Source organism: Nerophis ophidion, linkage group LG07 (genome assembly GCF_033978795.1).
Source record: "Nerophis ophidion isolate RoL-2023_Sa linkage group LG07, RoL_Noph_v1.0, whole genome shotgun sequence".
NCBI lineage: Eukaryota > Metazoa > Chordata > Actinopteri > Syngnathiformes > Syngnathidae > Nerophis > Nerophis ophidion.
The window spans coordinates 74,528,735-74,552,971 of NC_084617.1; the positions used below are offsets into that span (position 1 = coordinate 74,528,735).

General features: G+C 40.5%; 1 protein-coding gene across 1 annotated transcript; it reads left to right on the top strand.

Moving 5' to 3' along the window:
* Window positions 1-238: 238 nt before the first annotated feature.
* dgcr8 (DGCR8 microprocessor complex subunit) lies at window positions 239-23,396 on the top strand. The gene is made up of 14 exons (XM_061907103.1): window positions 239-397; window positions 3,609-4,550; window positions 7,533-7,695; window positions 10,165-10,307; window positions 11,708-12,047; window positions 12,166-12,363; window positions 15,326-15,427; window positions 15,525-15,623; window positions 15,731-15,813; window positions 15,972-16,072; window positions 17,330-17,436; window positions 19,840-19,967; window positions 21,581-21,694; window positions 21,915-23,396. The coding sequence occupies exons 2-14, from the start codon at window positions 3,870-3,872 to the stop codon at window positions 21,996-21,998; spliced, it is 2,343 nt and encodes a 780-aa protein (XP_061763087.1). The 5' UTR covers window positions 239-397; window positions 3,609-3,869; the 3' UTR covers window positions 21,999-23,396.
* The last annotated feature ends 841 nt before the right edge of the window (window positions 23,397-24,237 follow it).

Genomic DNA, 24,237 nt, shown 5'->3' on the forward strand with positions numbered 1-24,237 from the left:
TTAAAATTTGTAATCATTGCCCAGCCCTAATTTTTACACATATATTGTTTTGGTTTTTGAAATAAAAACATATCAAAATGGTCCCGCGCTTGCTTTAATTTTTCCATGTGTGGCCCCGAGTGGAAAAAGTTAGGACACCCCTGACTTACAACATTATGTGTAGCTGTGCCGTGACAGGCCCCGGATGTCACATTTGACTGACAGCTTCTTTAACCAATCAGCAAGAAGCCGGTGGTGAGAGGCGGGGCCAGTGTCCAGGCGTCGCCGTTGTCTGGTCTGGCGCTTTTTCAAGATGGCGGCACCGCGAACGAGGCAGAGACGCGGAGTGACTTTGATAAAATGCAGATAGACAAGGTGCGCCTTATTCAACAACACGCCTGTTGCCTTCTATGTATTGGTGAGTATTCGACGCCAGCTCCCACTCCAACACGTCGAGGTTAGGCACTGTTGAACTGAAGTAGCCACTTAGCATTGATAGCGCGGCCCTGCTTGATCTTCTCTATGTGCTTCATGACACAACTATTAGTCCATTTGGGCTGTTAGTCAGACTATTAGTAGTGTTTCGCAGCTATACAGTGTATTGAATATGTTGTGTGGTGAAATCATCCTCTGCATTTAACTTGTTTCACCCCCCATGGAAGGTGAGGGGAGCAGTGAGCAGCAGCAATGGCCGCGCTCGGGATTTGTTTTGGTGATTTAACCCCCAATTCCAACCCTTGATGCCGAGTGTAAAGTAGGGAGGTAGTAGTACATACCCCGTTTCCATATGAGTTGGGAAATTGTGTTAGATGTAAATAAATGATAAATGGGTTGTACTTGTATAGCGCTTTTCTACCTTCAAGGTACTCAAAGCGCTTTGACACTACTTCCACATTCACCCACTGATGGAGGGAGCTGCCATGCAAGGCGCCAACCAGCACCCATCAGGAGCAAGGGTGAAGTGTCTTGCTCAGGACACAACGGACGTGAGGAGGTTGGTACTAGGTGGGGATTGAACCAGGGACCCTCGGGTTGCGCACGGCCACTCTGACACTGCGCCACGCCGTCCATGTAAATATAAAGGGAATGCAATGATTTGCAAATCCTTTTCAACCCATATTCAGTTGAATATGCTACAAAGACAACATGTTTGATGTTCAAACTGCAAATTTTTGTTGTTGTTGCAAATAATCATTAACTTTAGAATTTGATGCCAGCAACATGTGTCAAAGAAGTTGGCAAAGGTGGCAAGAAATACCGATAAAGTTGAGGAATGCTCATCAAACACTTATATGGAACATCCCACAAGTGTGCAGGCTAATTGGGAACAGTTGTGTGCCCTGATTGGGTATAAAAGCAGCTTCCATGAAATTCTAAGTAATTCACAAACAAGGAGGGTCACCAATTTTTAAGCAAATTTTTGAACAGTTTTAGAACATTTCTCAGCGAGCTATTGCAAGGAATTTATGTAAAATCATCAAAAGGTCCAGAGAATCTGGAGAAATCACTGCACGTAAGCGATGATATTACGGACCTTAACCGGTTTAGCTCGGTTGGTAGAGCAGCCGTGCCAGAAACTTGAGGGTTGCAGGTTCGATTCCCGCTTCCGGCATCCTAGTCAATGCCGTTGTGTCCTTGGGCAAGACACTTTACCCACCTGCTCCCAGTGCCACCCACACTGGTTTAAATGTCACTTAGATATTGGGTTTCACGATGTAAAGCGCTTTGAGTCACTAGAGAAAAGCGCTATATAAATATAATTCACTTCACTTCACTTTGCTCCCTCAGGCGGTACAGCATCAAAAACCGACATTGGTGTGTAAAGGATATCACCACATGGGCTCAGGAACACTTCAGAAAACCACTGTCATCTGTACAGTGCAAATTAAAACTCTGCTATGCAAAGCCAAACCCATTTATCAACAACACCCAGGAACGCCGCCAGCTTCTCTGGGCCCGAGCTCATCTAAGATGGACCGATTCAAAGTGGAAAAGTGTTGTGTGGTCTGATGAGTCCACATTTCAAATTATATTTGGAAACTGTGGACGTGGTCTCTTCTGGAACAAAGGGGTAAATAACCATCCGGATTGTTATAGGCGCAAAGTTCAAAAGCCAGCATCTGTGATGGTATGGGGGTGTATTAGTGCCCAAGGCATGGGTAACTTACACATCTGTGAAGATACCATTAATGCTGAATGGTCCATACAGGTTTTGGAGCAACATATGTTGTCATCCAAGGACGCCCTTGCTTATTTCAGCAAGACAATGCCAAGCCACGTGTTACAACAGCCTGGCTTCGTAGCAAAAGAGTGCGGGTACTTTCCTGGCCCGCCTGCAGTCCAGACATGTCTCCCGGCGAAAATGTGTGGCGCATTATGAAGCGTAACATACGACAGCGGAGACACCGGACTGTTGAACGACTAAAGCTCTACATAAAACAAGAATGAGACATAATTCCACTTTCAAAGCTTAAAAAAATAGTTTTCCTCAGTTCCCAAACGTTTATTGATTTTGTTAAAAGGAAAGGTGATGTAACACAGTGGTGAACATGCCCTTTCCCAACTACTTTGGCACGTGTTGCAGCCATGAAATTCTTAGTTAATTATTTGCAAAAAAAAAATTAAGTTTTTGAGTTTGAACATCAAATATCTTGTCTTTGTAGTGCATTCAACTGAATAAAGGTTGAAAATGATTTGCAAATAATTGTATTCCGTTTATATTTACGTCTAACACAGTTTCCCAACTCATATGGAAACGGGGTTTGTAATTGCTTTGTAGATGTCGAGAACGTGGTTTGTCATGATCACAATATGCAGATGACAACAGGAGGCAGTGTGCAGGTAAAAAGGCATCTAATGCTTAAACCAAAAATAAACAAAGGGCTTTGAAGGTTAGGGATGGCAAAGCAGAACCTAACTAAAACTAAACTGGCTGAAAAGTAAACAAAAACAGAATGCTGGACGACAGCAAAGACTTACAGAGTGTGGAGCAGACGGCGTCCACAAAGTACATCCATATATGACAATCAACACCAAAATAGGAGCGCAGGACAAAAACTAAAACACTACACACAGAAAAAAACCAAAAAACTCAGAATAAGTCACAGCGTGATGTGATAGAGCGTGACAGTTCACTTACTTTGGAACAAGAGCTGTAGTGATGCATTCTTGGTCATGGTTTGAATTCATATCAAACAACTCAATATCGGCTACTAAGTTTCATTGTTATTTTTCTGCTGGTAGTGTGCCTCAGGATTTTTTCAATGAAAAAAATGTGCCTTGGCTCAGAAAAGGTTGAAAAACACTGGGTTAGAGTGTCCGCCCTGAGATGGGTAGCTCGTGAGTTCAAACCAAAGACGATAAAAATGGGAGCCATTACCTCCCTGCTTTGCACTCAGCATCAAGGGGTTGGAATTGGGGGTTAAATCACCAAAATGATTCCCGGGCAAGGTCAACGCTGCTGCTCACTGCTCCCCTCACCTCCCAGAAGTTGAACAAGGGGGTGTGTCAAATACAGAGGTTAATTTTACTAAACCTAGTGTGTGTGTGCCAATCATTGCTACTTGAACTTTAACTTTATATTTGAGAAGGCATGCTTGCTGACGTCTGGTCCAATCTTTTTTCCCCAGCTGCCAGAGGACTCCACAGGAGGACGTCGCCTAGGTTTTCACATTAGACTGAATGCATTGTGATTTCCAATAATTGAGACAGTGATTCTGAAAGCTGTCTACATTAATGAAAAGAACAATGTAGTCAGCTTAGCCTGTCCATCTCTGATACGAGCCCTATTCTGGAATGTGCTTCTGCATGCATTCTGGTTGTGTCATCAGGGTATAGTGTGAGCTAATTTATACGATTTGAACAGGTTTGAATTCCAGATAAGAAAGAAAATGGAGATAGATGACGTTCTACCCCCTCTCCCTTTGGAGCCCCCCAATGATTTTGGCCAAACTGAGGGCCAAGCACCTCCACCACCTCCCCTGCAAACGTCCAGTGACGCAGAGGTAATGGACGTTAGCTCTGGTGGTGATGGATACATATGCACCCCAGGGGAAGGGGACATCGAACCACAGCAGCCCCTCGACATTGGCACAGTTGCTTTCTGTAGCCAGCCCTCAAACGAGGTCGCTTACAACCCGCCGTGCCCCAAAACAGGCCGCCACGCGCCCCCTGTCAACAAGTTTCTTCCAAACCTCAAGCTGCTTCGAGATGTTAAGATTCGTGTCAGCTTCACGGAAAGCAGCAGTAGCAAAGACAGGAAGGTTTTATATACAGGAGAAGGGCAAGAGCGACGTGCCGAGGACGCTTTAGAAAACCTCAATGGTGAGTTGGATTTCTCAAGTGATCAGGAACTCGCTGAGGGTAGCTCAGCAATGGCATTCGGAGCAAGTAGGGTCGAGGAAGCGCAGGTAGACCTTGAGGACAAAGTAGAGTACGCTGTCCTAGATGAGTTGGATGACATCTATGAGAATTTTGTCAATAATGAAGATGGAGAAAATGGCGGTTTTAAATCTGAGGTCATAATTCAGCAAGAGCAAGCAGATGATGAGACCATGGCTTTCGGGTATGAGGTAGGTCTGCTCTATTGCCTTCCAGTTTTTGTCAGTATGTTTCCTCTTAAATACAGCACACACACGGCCTGATTTACTACATGTTTGAGTGTACTAAAACATGCAAACTTGATAACAATTGCAAAGATGATCTACAAACGTGTTCAATGTGGATTGTGTCTGTTAAGTGAGCAGAATCCATTTGCGTCTGTCTTCATTAATATGACTATATGCTGATCATCAAAACACTTGTCACCCACAATACTGTAAGGCAGGGCTGTCAAATGTAAGGCCCGCGGGCCGGATCAGGCCCTCAAACAGGTTTTATCCGGCCCGCGGGATGAGTTGGCTAAGTATGAAAATGAGCTAAAATGTTTGAATGAAAGAAACCGCTGTTCTAAATGTGTCCGCTAGATGTCGCGATAGCAATTTGTTGTATCTTTGCATAATATGCTACACATGTAAAAAAAAAAAAAAACACACATGGTGTTAGTGCACCAGTCGACGAAAAAGATCAAACTACATAAATAACATCCTGTAATTTGATTTTAATACTTTTTTTTTTATCTCGATAGGTTGAAAATTAGGGCTTCACGGTGGCAGAGGGGTTAGTGCGTCTGCCTCACAATACGAAGGTCCTGCAGTCCTGGGTTCAAATCCAGGCTCGGGATCTTTCTGTGTGGAGTTTGCATGTTCTCCCCGTGAATGCGTGGGTTCCCTCCGGGTACTCCGGCTTCCTCCCACCTCCAAAGACATGCACCTGGGGATAGGTTGATTGGCAACACTAAATTGGCCCTAGTGTGTGAATGTGAGTGTGAATGTTGTCTGTCTATCTGTGTTGGCCCTGCGATGAGGTGGCGACTTGTCCAGGGTGTACCCCACCTTCCGCCCGATTGTAGCTGAGATAGGCGCCAGTGCCCCCCGCTACCCCAAAAGGGAATAAGCGGTAGAAAATGGATGGATGGATGGTTGAAAATTAACACCAATGAGATGACTGATGAACATTATCAAATAATTCATTCAGGAAGTATAAATAACGACAAATAAAGATAGAATACTATTAACTCTAACATGTAAGTGTAAAAAAAAAAAGCCAACAAAGTTGTTTTTCGAATGTGCTTGTTCTATTTTAAACAAAAAAACAATCCGAAGTTGTCTTTAATATTTAAGTTATCGTGCCGTGATTTTACCAGTCCGGCCCACTTGGGAGTAGATTTTTCTCCATGTGGCCCCCGATCTAAAATGAGTTTGACACCCTTGCTGTAAGGAGAAGATGCAAATATATCATACAGCACGCGCAATGTGATTTATCAACACACATCGCCGTTTTAAATGCACGATTTAGGGTCTTCGTTAGCACGTTTGAAAAATTATTCGCAAACTAACACGGAAAGGAGTGCTCACGCTGCAAAGATACAAGATGGACAGAGAATCCTCTGTGCTACATACATGTTTCAACATATTTGGACGGTCAGAAATAATAAAAATATTAGACAGTCTTTTCAGCAACATTCTTTTATAGTTTCATATCTGCTGAATGATTATGGGTTGATTAAAACAAATTCCGTTGATTCATTTTGGTGTCATTTAATATTTTTTAATGCTGATTGTTTTTTTCACATGGAATACGTATTACTAAGATTTATTCTATATGGTAAAAACTTGAAATATACATTTTATGCGTCTTGAGCACAGTAGAACAGCCATACTTGCCAACCTTGAGACCTCCGATTTTGGGTGGGGCGGGCCGTGGTTAATATTCACAGCTACAATTCACCAAGTCAAATATTTCATATATATATATAAGAAATACTTGACTTGTAGTGAATTCTAGCTATGTATATATATATATATATATTTATTGTATTATATATATATATATATATATATATATATATGTACATATAAATAAAATAAATACTGGAATTTCAGTGTTCATTTATTTACACATATTTACACACACATAACACTCATCTAATCGGTGTTGAGTGAAGGGTTGAATTGTCCATCCTTATTCTATTCTCTCTCACTATTTGTCCAACCATATGCATGTACAGTAGATGGCAGTATTGTCCTGTTTAAGAGTGTCACAACAGACGAACTGCTTTATGGTAGACGGAAACATGACTGCTGTTGTTGTGTGTTGTTACCTCGCTGGGAGGACGTTAATGAAACTGCCTAAGAATAAACCCACATAAGAAACCAAGAACTCGCCCTCGATCATTCTAAAGTTATAACGTCATTGGGCAGACACGCTATTTTTATTGTGGGAAAGCGGACGTGAAAACAGGCTGTCCTCACTTAGGTCCGTATGGAGCTGGAGGGGGCGTGGCCTCCAGCTCCGCCTGAATTTCGGGAGATTTTCGGAGAAAATTTGTCCCGGGAGTCTCCCGGAAAATCCGAGAGGGTTGGCGAGTATGAGTGCAGCCTCCCTTTTCAGCGGTAATATAAAAAAAAAAAGTTGCTTCAATGTAGATGCACAACATGACAGTCTAAAAGTGGCATGTCTTCCTTCACTCGTTATTTTTGCAGTTTTATGCATTTTATAAAGTATACAAGTCGCAATAGCATTCTTGGAGAGAAAAATTGCAATTCGTTTTTTGCAGCTTTTCAGGCCACCATCGAGTTTGTAATTTGGCAGCAATTAGCACAGGCGTGCAGTTTATTCAGGAACAACTGGCTGCTATAACAATTACAATGGAAAGTGATGATACAAATAAAGTGTGGGTCCATACATATTTTAATGTAAATTTCAAAATGTACAGTTTGCAAAGTAAATTGGATGATTATGGTACGGCATGTGTAAAAATGGCGGTGTGACGCGACAAAGCAAAGAAAAGGTTTAGCCCATACGTCGGTGCTATTTTCTGTATTTCCAGGCAGTAAATGGAGAGTGTGTTCTGTCTTCAGGATTTTAATTGATGATGATGGTTGTTGGAATATTTTTCTTCACCCTGATGCTTTTGACCCATCTTTCTACCAACCTTAACATTCCGCTTCCAGGAGGAGTTTGACAATGACGTCGACGCCTTGTTGGAGGAGGGAATGCCAGTCCCAAAAAAGATGCGTCTGGCAGAAGACAAGAATGTTGGTGACAGTGATCACCAGTCAGATGAAGAAGGTGGCGTTCAGCCCATGATGACCAAAATTAAAACTGTCCTTAAAAGTAAGTGCAGCTTTTTTTTCTTTTGAGAGCTACTAAATGAAAATGGCCAAGAGCTGCATTTATGTTTGGGTTTTTTCAACCCTAAACAAACTGCACTTGTTTTGTGGTCTGTACATAAACACTAATGTGTCCTCAATTCACATTTGGCATCTGTTATTGTCAATAGTGCTGTGTGTTTGTGTTTTGCTGTCAAACGGTTACTTTAAAAAATCTAATTATCTTTAAAATAGACTCAAATATTTTGACACAAATGTATTTTTGTTGTCAGAATATCTTACACAAATTAAAAGAACATTTTTTTACTTAAATGCTCGTTATTTATTTGCTTGAAACTCAATAAGTCTTATGTCCATTCTTGTCTGTGTATTTTTAAGCCAAATTTGCCTCATTCATCTTTTGCACTGGCCTATGCATCGACCTGATCACTGACTGTATTTACAGCAACCTGCGCTACCTTTCAAGTAACCATTGGCCATTATGTTAATTGAGCATGCGCAAACAAAATAAATTGTTTGAGTAAGATGCATTTATAAATTTCTTAATGCTATAATCTATTATGATCATTCACAATAAAACTTCTAAATTCATCAACTATTGACACAAATCACGCAAGATGTCCCACTTATAAAATTAATCCAATATGTTGCCCTTGTGTAGCCTTGGGGTAGTTGCTGTTGGACAGCCAAGCATCCACTGCACATTGTAAGTTCAGTTATAGTGTTATTAGTGAGCGCATAATTGTTTATTTTACTACGTAGAGGAGTAGTAGTTAATTTATGGCATGTGCAAAGTCAAATGGAATGAGCATATTTTTAGGAAAAACGTGGTGTCTCTGATCTTATCCTGAGACTTGCCACCTCTATGCATGATGAATGATTTTTAAGTAGTATCACAATTGCCCCTTCAAATGTATTAATCAATGTACAGTGCCACCAGGAAGTATTCACAACGTTTCACCATTTCCACATTTTACATTACAGCCATTTTATGTTACAGCTTTATTCCAAAATTTTATAAATACATTTTTGTCCTTTTGAAATACTACACACATTACCATAATGACATTGTGAAAACTTTTTAGAGATTTTTCCAATTGTATTAAAAATAAAAATATAAGAAATCACAGCCTTTGTCAAAAAGTTCAAAAGTGAGCTCACCAGACTCCCTGAGTCAACTGATAATCCTTGAGATGTTCCTACAGCTTAATTGGAGTTCAACTGTGGTAATTTCGGTTGATTGGACATGTTTTGGTAGGTCCTGTGCATGGCAAGATCTAAGGATTTGTCTGTAGACCTCCAAGACAAGGTTGTCTCGAGGCAAAAATCTGGGGAAGAGTACAGAAAAATATCAGCTACTTTGAGGATCTCAATGAGCACAGTGGCTTCTATCATCTATGAATGGCAGTTGTTTGGAACCACCAGGACTCTTCCTAAAGCTGGTCGGCTGTCTAAACTGAGGGATCGGTTGAGAAGTGCCCTAGTCAGAGAGGTGACCAGGAACCCGATGGTCACTCTGTCAGAGCTACAGCATTACTCTATGGAGAAAGTGAGAATCTTACTAAAGGACAACAATCTCTGAAGCAATCCACCAATCACGCCTGTTTGGTAGCCAGACGGAAGACATTCTTTTGTAAAGATTTGCCAAAATGGGCATGAAAGACTCTCAGACCATGGGGGAAAAAATAATTTGGTCTGATGAGACCCAAGATTAAATTATTTGGTGTGAATGTCAGGTGTAATGTTTTGAGGTAACCAGGCACTGCTCATCAACAGGTTGAAACCATCCCTACAGTGAAGCATGGAGGTGGCAGTATCATGCTGTGGGGATGTTTTTCAGCAGCAGGAACTGGGAGATTAGTCAGGATAGCGGGGAAGATAAATGCAGCAATGTACAGAGACCCTAGATGAAAACCTGCTCCAGATCGCTTAAAATCTAGGGCGACGGTTCATCTTTCACCAGGACAACGACCCTAAGCACAACAGCCAAGATATCAAAGCAATGGCTTCAAGACATTTCTGTGAAATACCTCTAGAGTGAATCCAATTGACCGTCTCTGGAGAGATCTGAAAACATTGGTGCACCGACGCATTGAATCCAGCCTGTTGGAGCTTGAGAGGTGCTGCAAAGAAGAATTTGGGCCAAACATAGGTGTGCCCATAAAGACTTGAGACTGTAATTGCTGCAAAAGGTGCTTCGACAAAGTATTGACCAAAGACAAAATTGAATCTGTCATTTTGGAATACAGCTGTAGCATACAAACTGTGGAAAAAGTGAAATGCTGTTAATACTTTCCGGATGCACTGTATTCGTGCGTCCTTTCTTAGGCAACAGGTTGGAGACTCCTGCAAATATATTTACCGTGCTCTGTTTCATTGATGTAGGTTACAGCGTGGATGACACATGGTCTGCACTGTTAAATAATCCAATCATTACTGTCTTCCTTGACTTTATCTTTCTTTTTTTAAACAGGTCGGGGACGTCCACCCACCGAGCCTCTTCCTGATGGCTGGATCATGACATTCCACAACTCTGGCATTCCGGTGTACCTGCACAGAGAGACCAGAGTAGTAACTTGGTCCAGGCCCTACTTCCTTGGGACTGGCAGTATAAGGGTGAGAATTGGCATAAGGATCTTATCATTCTGTCAATAATAGGTAACTGTTACCTACTGTATTTTTCGGATTATAAGTCACTCCGGAGTATAAGTCGCACCAGCCAAAAATGCATAGTAAAGAAGGAAAAAAACATACGTCGCACTGGAGTATAAATCGCATTTTTGGGGGAAATGTATTTGATAAAATCCAACACCAAGAATAGAGATTTGAAAGGCAATTTTAAATAAATAAAGAATAGTGAACAACAGGCTGAATAAGTGTAGGTTATATGAGGCATAAATAACCAACTGCTATGTTAACCTAACATATTATGGTAAGAGTCATTCAAATAACTATAACATATAGAACATGCTATACCTTTACCAAACTATCTCTCACTCCTAATCCATAAATCCCATGAAATCTTCTTCCTCGATGTCGCTTCCAAACAACTCTGCCAACTCCAAAGGTATGCGCCGCTTCCTCTTGTCCTTTCCTGCTGCATATTTCACTACGTCCAGCTTGTAATCTGCAGTACATGATTTCCTTTTCGGTCCAATTTTGGTTCAGCCTTTCTCAGTTTTTATAAGTTACCGCCAACGATGAAATGATCCATTTTAATAGCTACGGCAGTAGCATATAGCAGTTAGCATCCCATGACCCACAATGCACTTCTGCCATGACCCTCCCCCGCCGAATTCTTATTGGTTGACGTGTGTGTGACGATTGCTGACATTTTCTTCGTCTTTTCTACGAATGAGATAAATAATATTTGATATTGTGTAATCTGCAGTACATGATTTCCTTTTCGGTGCCATTTTTGTTCGGCCCTTCTCATTTTTTTTAAGTTACCGCCAACGATGAAATGATCCACTTTAATAGCTACGGCAGTAGCATATAGCAGTTAGCATTCCATGACCCACAATGCACTTCTGCCATGACCCTCCCCCGCCAAATTCTTATTGGTTGATGTGTGTGACGATTGCTGACATTTTCTTCGTCTCTTCCGCAAATGAGATAAATAATATTATTTGATATTTTACAGTTATGTGTTAATAATTTCACACATAAGTTGCTCCGGAGTATATGTCGCACCCAAACTATGAAAAGAAACTGCGACTTATAGTCCGAAAAATACGGTACATAGACAAAATTGCCTCAACCAATTGTTAGGCTGTTTTTACTAATATTTCAACTGCTGTATGTCTCTGATAGCAGATACACTAAAACTGAAAGTTGGATTTTCACTTCAAATATTTATCACAATTTTTTTTATTTTAGTATGGTTACAGTGTATCTTTTCTGGTTCCCTGTCAATGTGGTAAAAAAAAAGACTAAAATAGCAGTCAATCTACAGAAATGGATATTTGTGTGCTTTTGATATTTTGTGCAGCCTTTAATTTTCTTTTGAAATCTAGAAACATGACCCTCCAACCAGCAGCATCCCCTGCTTGCACTATAAGAACATGAAGGATCGAGAGGAGAAAGAACTGAATGATGAGGTGGCTCTTCGAGCTGAAGAATCTCTTAATAAGTCAAGCGCGGTGGAAAATGGTGAAGAACTTGCAGGGGAGCCCGACAACACCGCCGGGGTGCAGGTTGATACACCTGCATCCTGTCTTGCTGATGCTAGCGTAGATTGTGATGTGACCGCCAACCACCCCCAGCCTGCTAAAGAGGCCCAGCCATGTGACATTGCCCAAGGAGCATTAGGACAAGTCAGGGCAAAAGTTGAGGTGTGCAAGGATGAGTCAATAGGTAAGACCTTTTACTATATTTAGTCAATATAAATGTATCTTTTAACAAAACTGTAAAAAATGTAGTACGCAGGTTCAATTAACCACAGAGTTAACTAAGTCTTAAAACCTTTAAACAGACCGTGAAGACTTTCGCCTGTACCTGGAAAAGTGCTTTGACTTTGAACAAGTGACCGTGAAGAAGTTCCGCACGTGGGCTGAGCGAAGACAGTTTAACAGAGACATGAAGAGGAAACAGGCTGAGTCGGAGAGGCCTATCCTGCCTGCAAACCAGAAACTCATCACACTGTCAGTCCAAGATGCCCCCACTAAGAAAGGTGAAATACAACATACTGTTAAATATAAAATGTGTTTGATCATCAATGATCATAATTAGGGATGTTCCGATCAGGGTTTTATGCTGCAGATTCTGTGATACCAATCGGCCAATACTGATCACAAGTGTTAACTTTACATTTTTACATTTAATTAAGATGAGTAGTATTGCAGTGTGACAATATAAACACAATATTTAAACTAGTTCCCTAATCTTTTTTTATTACATACAATTGTCAAAGTCAATAATATACAATAACTTAACATAATATAAAATGACTTACTAAATTAAATTATTTGGGTTTTGCCCTTTTAGTCCTACTGTGCCTCACAATACGAAGGTCCTGCAGTCCTGGGTTCAAATCCAGGCTCGGGATCTTTCTGTGTGGAGTTTGCATGTTCTCCCCGTGAATGCGTGGGTTCCCTCCGGGTACTCCGGCTTCCTCCCACCTCCAAAGACATGCACCTGGGGATAGGTTGATTGGCGAAGCTAAAATTGGCCCTAGTGTGTGAATGTGAGTGTGAATGTTGTCTGTCTATCTGTGTTGGCCCTGCGATGAGGTGGCGACTTGTCCAGGGTGTACCCCGCCTTCCGCCCGATTGTAGCTGAGATAGGCGCCAGCGCCCCCCGCGACCCCGAAAGGGAATAAGCGGTAGAAAATGGATGGATGTGTCGAGGGAAATACTCCTATATTTTGTAAACACGGCCGAAATTAGTTTCCTCTGCCGGGAGGCGGGGCTCTCCCTTAGAGAGAGGATGAGGAGCTCAAAGTAAAGCCGCTGCTCCTCCACATGGAGAGGAGCCAGATGAGGTGGTTCGGGCATCTGGTCAGGATGCCACTCCCAACGCCTTCCTAGGGAGGTGTTTCGAGCACGTCCGACCGGTAGCAGGCCACGGGGTAAACCCAGGACACGTTGGGAAGACTGTGTCTCCCGGCTGGCCTGGGAACCCTTCGGGATCTACGGCAGGAGTTGGACGAGGTGGCTGGCGAGAGGGAAATCTGGGCTTCTCTGCTTAGGCTGCAGGATTATTTGGGGCATCAGCACCAGCAAAAGGAACTCAAACCGGATTGACAAAGTGATCCGGAAAGCCGGCCAAACTATTGGGAAGCAGTTGGAGGCGTTAGTGTCAGTGAGGGACAGGAGGGCACTGGACCTACTGCCGGCCATTATGGACAATCCTGCCCACCCACTCCACCAGACAATTGAGGGACATCAGAGTTCATACTCCAACAGGCTCCTTCAGCTTCATTCCCACAGTGTTTGATTCAAGAACTCCTTCATTCAATCAATCAATCAATCAATGTTTATTTATATAGCCCTAAATCACAAGTGTCTCAAAGGGCTGCACAAACCACAACGACATCCTCGGTACGGCCCACATAAAGGCAAGGAAAAACTCACCCCAGTGGGACGTCGGTGACAGTGACTATGAGAAACCTTGGAGAGGACCGAATGCAATGGATGTCAAGCGGATCTAACATGATATTGGGAAAGTCCAATCCATAGTGGATCTAACATAATTGTGAGAGTCCAGTCCGAAGTGGATTGAATATAGTAGCGAGAGTCCCGTCCAAAGTGGAGCCATTCCACACTCCATCCAGCTGTATAATCATTCGCCATACAGCAATAGATGATATCTGTCTATTACCTGGCACCTTCTATGTTAGCTACTTCTCTTTGTTTTTAATGTCTATTTTCAATTTTTTGCTGGATTTACTCCATTTTATGCTGCAGCTTTCACATATACTGTAATATTGTACATGGTAATTGTTATATAATGTATGTATAATATAGTCATAATATACTGTACATATATTTTTTAAATATTACGTATATATGTTATGTTTTATATCGCTATATTTAGTCTATTTATACCTGCATTGTCCTTTCCATCATTGTAACTGAGCTACTGTGTGGAACAATTTCCCTTGTGGATCATTAAAGTTTGTCTAAGTCTAAGCGGAAGAAGATGGATAGAAGGATGTAAACACGAAAAAAAAAAAAATATTGAGGGGAAAAAAACCTATCTAATAACTTTTTTATCCATGATATACTGATACTGCCCTGGTTATCGACACTACCAATTTATCGATTGATCCGCCTCCTTACGTGTGGTGTACTGACTGTGACAATGCTGACGCAGCAAAAGTTGTATTATCTTCTCTGTAACTCTTAACATACTTGTTAATTTTCCAGTAATAGCTGCTTACTTTCTGCTGTAACATAGTTCAATCAATCAATCAAAGTTTATTTATATAGCCGTTAATCACAGGTGTCTCAAAGGGCTGCACAAGCCACAACGACATCCTCTGCTCGGATCCCACATAAGGGCAAAGAAAAAACTCAACCCAATGGGATACAATGAGAAACCTTGGAGGGGACCGCAGATGTGGGGACCCCCACCCCTGGGCGACTAGTGCAATGGATGTCGAGTGGATCTAGTTAATAGTGTGAGCGTTCCACATGGACTTCTTAAAGTTTATTAAACACTAAGTATTTTGTGTTGTTTCAAGCTAGCCCAGCTATTAGCATGCTAGCTCTTAGGTTGCTCGGTTTGTAACTTAAGAAACTACAAAATGCAGTTTATTTGCTGTAATGTGGGTGATCATTACTCATTTAGGGGAGCGTCTCCACACTGTGTGTGAAGACACACAATTAGCTGCTGGCCGCTTGTCAGCCTGGGGGACCAATATCAGTGTCAGCCAGACGGGATTGTTTGTGTTTATTTGTGATTGGCACTAAAAGACAAACATTAGCGATTGCCAATCACACAACTTTCTTACAAAAATTGGCAGATCGATCGGCACATCCCTAATCATGATTAAAATAGTCTTTCCTGTTGGTTGTCTTCTTTTATATTGAAAATGACTTAAGATTATTCATACTCTTCATAATTAAATAAGACAATGAAGTGCAATTAATCTTGACAATTGACCTGATTCTGTAAAATTCTGTCTTCAGAATTTGTCATCAATCCCAATGGGAAGTCTGAAGTTTGCATCCTGCATGAATATATGCAGCGTGTCCTAAAAGTTCGTCCTGTTTACAACTTCTTTGAATGTGGTAAGCTTTGTCTTGAGATAAATTGATTATTTTAAGCACCTATACCTCTTTTCTTTAATTATATTTTCATCACTGAGCATGTTTTTGTCCATTGTAGAGAACCCAAGTGAACCCTTTGGTGCGTCAGTCATTATAGACGGAGTCACTTACGGCACAGGCACTGCAAGTAGTAAAAAACTTGCCAAGAATAAAGCTGGTAATTCTCACTGAACTCTTATCACAATGACATACAATGAAACATCACAGTAGGGGATTATATATGGTTTTTGACATCACTGACCTGTAATTTCATGTATACTGCAGCAAGAGCCACACTGGAAATTCTTATCCCGGACTTTGTGAAGCAGACTACTGAGGAAAAACCTGTAGAGGCAGATGAACTAGAGGTACTTTGGCTTCTTCTGTATCTTTCCTTTTTTGGTCAGGAGCTCAAAACTTAAATGAACCGCATATACACTGGAGGGATCCAGTGGATGTTGCTTTGTAAAGATACATTTGTCTTCTTAGAAATAACAACAGTAACATTGTGTGATCTGCCCCACAGTATTTTAACCATATCAGTATAGAAGACTCGAGAGTGTACGAGCTGACCAACAAAGCGGGGCTCCTTTCGCCATATCAGATTCTTCACGAGTGCCTTAAAAGGTAAAATACCAAGACATTCAAGAGTTTAGAAATTGAAAACAACACATTTTAAAGGCCTACTGAAAGCCACTACTAGCGACCACACAGTCTGATAGTTTATATATCAAAGAGGAAATATTACCAATGCAACACATGCCAATACGGCCTTTTTAGTTTACTAAATTGCAATTTTAAATTTCCCGCGACGTATCCTGTTGAAAACGTCGCGGAATGATGACGCTTATGTTGACGCGTGCTTGTGACGTTATTGGTTGAAACGGATATTTTATCCCAGCACCACTCACGGTTAAAAGTCGTCTGCTTTAATCGCATGATTACACAGTATTTTGGACATTTGTGTTGCTGAATTTTTTGCAATTTGTTCAATTAATAATGGAGACGTCAAAGAAAAATGCTGTTGGTGGATTACAGCTGCCTTTAGCACCCAAAACACAGCCGGTGTTTCTTTGTTTGTTGTGAAGCTTTAATATGGAACAGAACTGTCAAGCGAACATGTTTCTCTACCACATGTCAACCAGCAAGTTTTTGAATGAGAAAATTGTGATATTAAGTCGCCTCGTACTGGAAACTTGAGCGGAGTTTGCGTCCTCCTGCAGCAGCTGTCAAAAAAGCAGTTGTGACTTTCTTTGCTCCTCCATATGGCTTCCCTCAGAGACACTGGCGGTCACCGCAGCCCTCCGACTTTCAGGTTTGACTTTATAATCTCACTAAAACACGAGTAACACAATAAGCAGATAAGGGAATTTCCAGAATTATCCTAGTAAATGTGTCTAATAACATCTGAATCGCTCCCACTGCTGTCGCTTTCTTTTTTCTTTTATAGTGCTTCTCTCCAACTTTCGTCATTCACGAATCTTTCATCCTCGCTCAAATTAATGGGGAAATCATTGCTTTCTCGGTCCGAATCGCGCTTGCTGCTGGTGTCTATGATTATAAACAATGTTCAGATGTGAGGAGCTCCACAACCTGTGATGTCACGCGCACATCGTCTGCTACTTCCGCTACAAGCAAGGCTTTTTTATTAGCGACCAAAAGCTGCGAACTTTATCGTCGATCTTCTCTACTAAATCCTTTCAGCAAAAATATGGCAATATCGCGAAATGGTCAAGTATGACACATAGAATGGACCTGCTATCCCAGTTTAAATAAGAACATCTCATTTCAGTAGGCCTTTAAAAGCAAATGGTTGTTGGACAGGGTGAAATCAGCACTTAACACTTTTAAGAGAATGACCTAATTTGTCGTTTTTGTCACCAGAAATCATGGAATGGGAGATACCAGCATTAAATTTGAGGTGATTCCGGGAAAGAATCAGAAGAGTGAATATGTGATGACTTGTGGCAAGCATACTGTGCGTGGTTGGTGTAAGTAATTGCCTGCCCTTTACATTTTGCAAGCAAAAACTGTGCCTACAGTACCTTACAGAAGTGAGAGTACAATAAGAGTTGTATATAACTTTGAGCAGTGATATTCCACAGGGGGAACTGATTTTAAAAGGACTGTTTTAGTGAATATTTAGACCACCGTAAATCCTTGAATTGCCCCCGGGGCGCTAATTATTTTAAAACCTCTTCTCACTCCGGCGCTTACCAAAGGCATGCGGTGAAGGCAAGCATGCGCTAATTATTTTAAAACCTATTCTCACTCCGGCGCTTACCAAAGGCATGCTGTAAATTTAAACCTGTGCTTATAAATTTGAGTGTAATGTAAGGATACCATCATGAAAAGCACATTTAATTAAAAAAATGTTATTATGGTCTTACCTTTACTTATAAATGAAGTCCATACACAGCTCATTCTGATCAAAAGCATCGATACCTTGTTTATAGAAGTCTTCCTTATCTTTCTTCAGTTTTAAAAGTCTCTCTGTCTCGATGGAGATCTTTCTTTATTACCTCCTGCTTCGATTGAAAGTCCAGTTTAGAAAACGGTTTTATTTTGGATTTATATGTAATCCTCCATGTTAAAAGTGCAAGCGAGAGGAAAAAATAATCGATCACTGCTCACTCTTGCTGCTTGTTGTCACTTCTTCTGCAGCCGAGTAGTCGCAAGAAGGATCACTAGCGCCCTCTACCACCAGGAGGCGGGAGTCATTTAATGACTCATATTTGACACACGCAGCTATGGTATAATAATAAATCATAGCTGCTTACTGTTCTTTTTAGCATATTCAATAGCTTGGACCTTAAATCCTACTGAATAGCTCTTAATCTTCTTCCCTTTATGCGATTTCAAATGATTGAAATCAGCCTCCATTTTGAAAATGATGTCAGGTGAAGTGTAACTCGTGACGAGTTTGACCCGGCGGAAATTCTAGGCATATGCTAATTATTTGGCGAAACGAGTTTCTCCCGGCGAAAATTGTAGACATGCGCTAATACATTTTTTTATTTTTTTTTTCGAAACAAGTTTGAACCGGCGTTAATCCTGAGCCGGCGGTAATGCTAAGCATGCGCTAATTATTTTGCGAAAGGAGTTTGACCCGGCAGAATTTCTAGGCAGGCGCATACTATATACCCGGCGGCAATTCTAGGAAATACGGTAATTCTACTATGCTACTGTATTTTAATGTTAGTCATTATAGTGGTATTTGGAGAGACAATTGTTTTCTGAGATGGTACTTGGTGAAAAAGTTTGAGAACCACTGACTTTGAGTGGTTTGTGTACAGCTCGTAACATGGTATAGATATACTATCCTCTAAAAATAACTCAACACATGCCTCTAATGTTTAAAAACGGGCAACTGAAGTGAGTCAACCTCACAGCAGTGAGTCAGAGCCTCATCTGTCATTAAACATTAAAACCCCAATGCACGTTCAACCAATAAACAGTGTTGTAAATGTATTTTCTCTATGAGTCCAAAGGTGTTTTTTTTAACATCTTTTGAAGTAGAAACATTTTTAATTTATTTGTAAATTCCCTAACCAAAAACCTGGCATAAACCTGAAATAAGGCTACGTGGGTCGAGCCTAGCCTCCAATTGTGCGATCCTTCATAAACTGGGTTTTTGCAGAAACATTTATTATACATCATGAATCCCTAATGAAAGTGTGGCATAATTGTTCTTTTTAATCTTACAAACTGCAGGTAAATGTCTGCAGTGAAGCACATAGTACTTTGGCTCACAGTGAAGGGGATGTAAGTTAGCAGGCACCAGCTTTAAACAAAAAGACTTTTGTAACAGCATCAGAAAAATAGGCACATAAACTCCTTATACAAACTCCAAATGTTTTTTAGTTTTATTAAAAATAAATGTACCGGTAGTCACAGACTGCAATTGAAAATAAGACATTTTACCGTTAAGGGGCTGTTTGCAACATTTGAGTGATTTATTCTCTTTTATTTTTTGTGAACTTTAACAACGGACTATGAAGTTATTGACTTAAGAGGGTTGTTTTTATTTTGTGTAGCAGGGGATAGTAGATTGAGCACATGCCTGTTGTTTATTGTTGTATTAACTTAAATACCTGACCACACTAAATTATGTTTAAGTGTCATAGTCAGTATTACAATAAATAGTTGCTAAAATATGTGGGATGTACTCTCTTTGTTGATAATGTAGACCGAGGCATCATCAACCCTCCTCATCTATTGATCCACAAAAGCACACCTTTGTCCAAACATCGCTCACTTACAAATGCATATGGCAGTAATAGAAAGGATTCAGAATTTTTATGTAATATGTAGATTGCTCCAAATTTGAAAAAAAAAAATGTTTTTTTAAAAAAAAAAAAAGTGTAACGGAAATTGTTCTTCTTTTTACTCAGGCAAGAACAAGAGGGTTGGTAAACAGTTGGCCTCACAGAAGATTTTGCAGATGCTTCATCCTCATGTGAAGAACTGGGGCTCACTGCTGCGAATGTATGGCCGTGAAAGCAACAAGATGGTCAAGAAGGTACACGCACACTTTTAGTTTTAATCTAATCTCGAATCACAGCCTTAATTGTTTCTTGAACTGTGTTCGTAAATAGAGAAGTGTTCGTATTGAAGCCATAGTTGATTAAATGTAAGTGAAACCCTGGTACATCAAACAAACATAACAAGAAGCTAATTATCAGTTGTCCATAGTATTTATTGAAAGACTCTACAACAACTGGCTGAACTGTCCTCGTTAGCAGCCGCTTTGCAGACACGCACTCACACTGTCACTATCCCTGTGGTGCACTCAGTTTGAAATCACGAAACACCTTAACTTTAACAGCCAATTTGCTACAATGATGAGCAATACAAAGTCAATAACATCAACAAAGCTCACCTTTGTGCAATTATGCACAGTATAAAAAGTTTGGTGGACAAAATAAGACAAAGTGTGGTATAAAACCCGTCTTTCTGTGGCAGCATCGGCGAAAGCTGTACTTGTAAACAAACTACGGTGAGTTAAAGGACCACCAAAATTAGTAGGACAAAACGGCGCTCGCCAAATTCTCTCATCAGTGAAGCATGTTTAACAAACAATGGGATTGCTAACAATTAGGAAGGTTTGTGTCATGTTTGTCCTTCTAAATAAACCATGTTAAAACCAAAAAAATATTTTTCCCGCCATCTTTTAAAGTTAAAGTACAAATGATTGTCACACACTAGGTGTGGTGAAATTTGTCCTCTGCATTTGACCCATCCCCTTGATCACCCCCTGGGAGGTGAGGGGAGCAGTGAGCAGCATCGGTGTCGCGCCCAGGAATCATTTTTGGTGATTTAACCCCCAATTCCAACCATCTTTTTCTATTTTCATACATTTTCGAAAAAGCTCAAGAGCCACGGGTTGCAGACCCCCGGCCTACGTCCTATAGCGGGGGTCAGCAACCCACGGCTCTTTAGCGCTGCCCTAGTGGCTCTCTGTAGCTTTTTCAAAAATGTATGAAAAATGGAAAAAGATGAGGTGGAAAAAATATATATTTTTTTCTTTTAAAATGGTTTCTGCAGGAAGACAAACATGACACAAACCTCCTTAATTGTTATAAAGCACATTGTTTTTAATAAACATGCTTCCCTGATTCCAGAATTCGGCAGAGACGTTTTGTCCTACTAATTTTGGCGGTCTTTGAACTCACCATTGTTTGTTTACATGCATAACGTTCTCCGACTTTCTAAGACATGTTTTATGCCACTTCTTTTTCTGTCTCATTTTGTCCACCAAACTTTTGCATGAATGCACAAAGGTGAGTTTTGTTGATGTTGACGTGTGTAGTGATATTTAGACATATTTGGTCACTGCATGACTGCAAGCTAATCGATGCTAACATGCTATTTAGGCTAGCTATATGTACATATTGCATCATTATGCCTCATTTGTAGCTATATTTGAGCTCATTTGGTTTCCTTTATGTCCTCTTAATTCAATTAATATCTCATGACACTGTATGTAATATGGCTTTTAATTTTTTTGGGGCTCCAGACATATTTGTTTTTGTAATTTTGGTCCAATATGGTTCTTTCAACATTTTAGGTTGCCGACCCCAGTCCTATAGTTTAAGTCAATTGCTAACGTTGCTAAAACTGTTAATTTTACAGGAGAGTTCTGACAAAAGTGTGATTGAGCTGCAGCAGTTTGCCAAAAAGAACAAGCCAAACCTTCATATTTTGAACAAACTGCAAGAAGAGATGAGGAAACTGGCAGCACACCGGGTAAGTAGTGGCGTTCAATTAAGTAATCACAGTGCAGTCTGAATCATTGTAAGTGGGTAAGAGTTATTATTCACAAGAAATGTATTCATCATAGCTTTTCTTCAGAAAGATGGGCGATCTCGTACGTTAACAGGTTGACAAAACGATCCTAGCCGTGTGTACCAACGGATCTTGCAGCACCTTCAGTCTCTTGTAAGGTTCTGTGCTGCTTGTGTTACAGGAGGAAACCAGGAAGAAACCCAAGATGACCATCATGGAGTCTGCCCAGCCAGGGAGTGAACCTCTCTGCACTGTTGATGTCTAGGTCAACTAGGAAGGTTGCAAGTACACACACACACACACACACACACTCATTCTGCACTGTGGCGTATTCGCTGCGTAGGAACATATCGTTATTGCTTTTAGAATTGCTTCTTTTCCCCCTGTGTTGTTGGATTGACTGGTAGACATCAGGGTAGGACACCATGCACAAACAGAACATAGAGCAAATACCATCTACCTCTCTAGATGCATCTCGCTATGGTACAGGACAAAAAAGATCCCCCAGGGTGCACTGCAGACAAGGTAGCATGGCTTACAAAACTACAATGCATGCACATTTGACTGCAAAACACTACCTACCATGCATTTGTTTTAATGTCTGCATTTCAGTACCCGCACCTGTGTGTCTGTTAGTGCGGTAAGGGACTTGTTTTTGTGCCATTTCAATCTGGGAGGAACATTTCTTGTGTATTTTATTGGTTGGCGTTGTGGGTACAAATATGCTTTTTTGTCCTCAGAATGGTCCGAGTGTCGTCTTGATTTGCATGCTTTGAAACATGCATTAAGTGATGGCTATTCATAATTTTTTACACACTTGCGTCCTGTTCTTAAATCACTGCTTTGGGTTGATCTTTTCAATTCACCCACAATTCATCTTGGCTGGTGTTACAACAAACACACCCACTTTAAATCAGCGTACTAATGTCATGGCCATTACCATTTTGTTGGCTGAGCATTTTTGGGTGCACTTGCACTAAAATGATCTCATCTACATGTTGCCTTAGTTGATCCATTCATAAAAGGATTGGGCTGTACCGATTGGACCTAGAACTTGAACAGAAAGTAAAAGAGCAAGTCCCCTCTACAAAATAAAGCATTTATTGTCTAGCACATCTAGTTTTGTATGTCCACCGCATGTGCAAAGGCGTGTCTTAATGTTGCGTATTGTTTTTGTATGTTAACCTTTCTTGTGAGAGCGAACCGTGCGTGTGATTTTAACTACAATATTTTCTGCAGAATGCAACTTTGCAAAATTTAGCTGGGTGACACGGGCATCATGCCTTCAGGTCATCAAATCCAGCACAAGCTTATGAAACAGTATACCAAAGCCCGAATTCAGTCAAATGCATTTTATAGACTACCTAATGTTGCTGCAAACTACCGACAAAACCGTAAAAAGGAAAAATACTTGCTAAACTATAACGGCTGTGTATTAGGTATTTGCCTTGTGACGTCATTCATACACGCTGTTGTGATTTTATTTTGAAAATGTGTCAGTGTGAGAATTGCTTGTACATGTTATGCTTTTGACTTGTACCAGTGATTTGAGAGATTGTTGCCAATAATATGAAGTATGTTTTGCATCATGAGCTCGATGACTGGTGATATTTATGCAAAAATAAAAATGTCTTGACTAGAACGTCAGTATTTGAAAAATTAATGTGTTTTCCTGTGTCATTCATAATTCCCTCAAGACTGCAATCTATTTGTGGCTTTGAGTTCAAAGTGTGATGTGACATCTAATTTGCATAAGCATGTCATTTTTATGGATGCAGCAGAAGACACCATGAGCCACAAACTAAGCAAATCTTGAAAATCAAATAAAGCATTGGCTTCTTTAAAGTTTTCATGTTGGTTTCAAAATGTCCTAACAACACCAGAGAAGTTGTTAGTCATGTTTTTGAAAAACACAGGATATGAATATTCCAAAGTGGCTAAGTTGGCAACACATTATCTTGTGTATGATGTGTAAAAGCAGCTATGGTGCCATCTACATGCTACATTCACACTGTCCATGTACCGTATTTTTCGGACTATAAATCGCAGGGGTGCGACTTATACTCAGGAGCGACTTATGTGTGAAATTATTAACACATTGCCATCAAATATTTAGCTCATTCACGTAAGAGACTAAATGTATAATATTTCATGGGATTTATGGATTAGGAGTGAGAGATAGTTTGGTAAAGGTATAACATGTTCTATATGTTATAGTTATTTGAATGACTCTTACCATAATATGTTAGGTTAACATAGCAGTTGGTTATTTATGCCTCATATAACCTACACTTATTCAGCCTGTTGTTCACTATTCTTTATTTATTATAAATTGCCTTTAAAATGTCTATTCTTGGGGTTGGGTTTTATTTTTTTAAAAATGCGACTTATACTCCAGTGCGACTTATATATGGTTTTTTTCCTTCTTTATTATGCATTTTCGGCAGGTGCGACTTTTACTCCGGAGCGACTTATACTCCTAAAAATACGGTATGTGTTAAAGG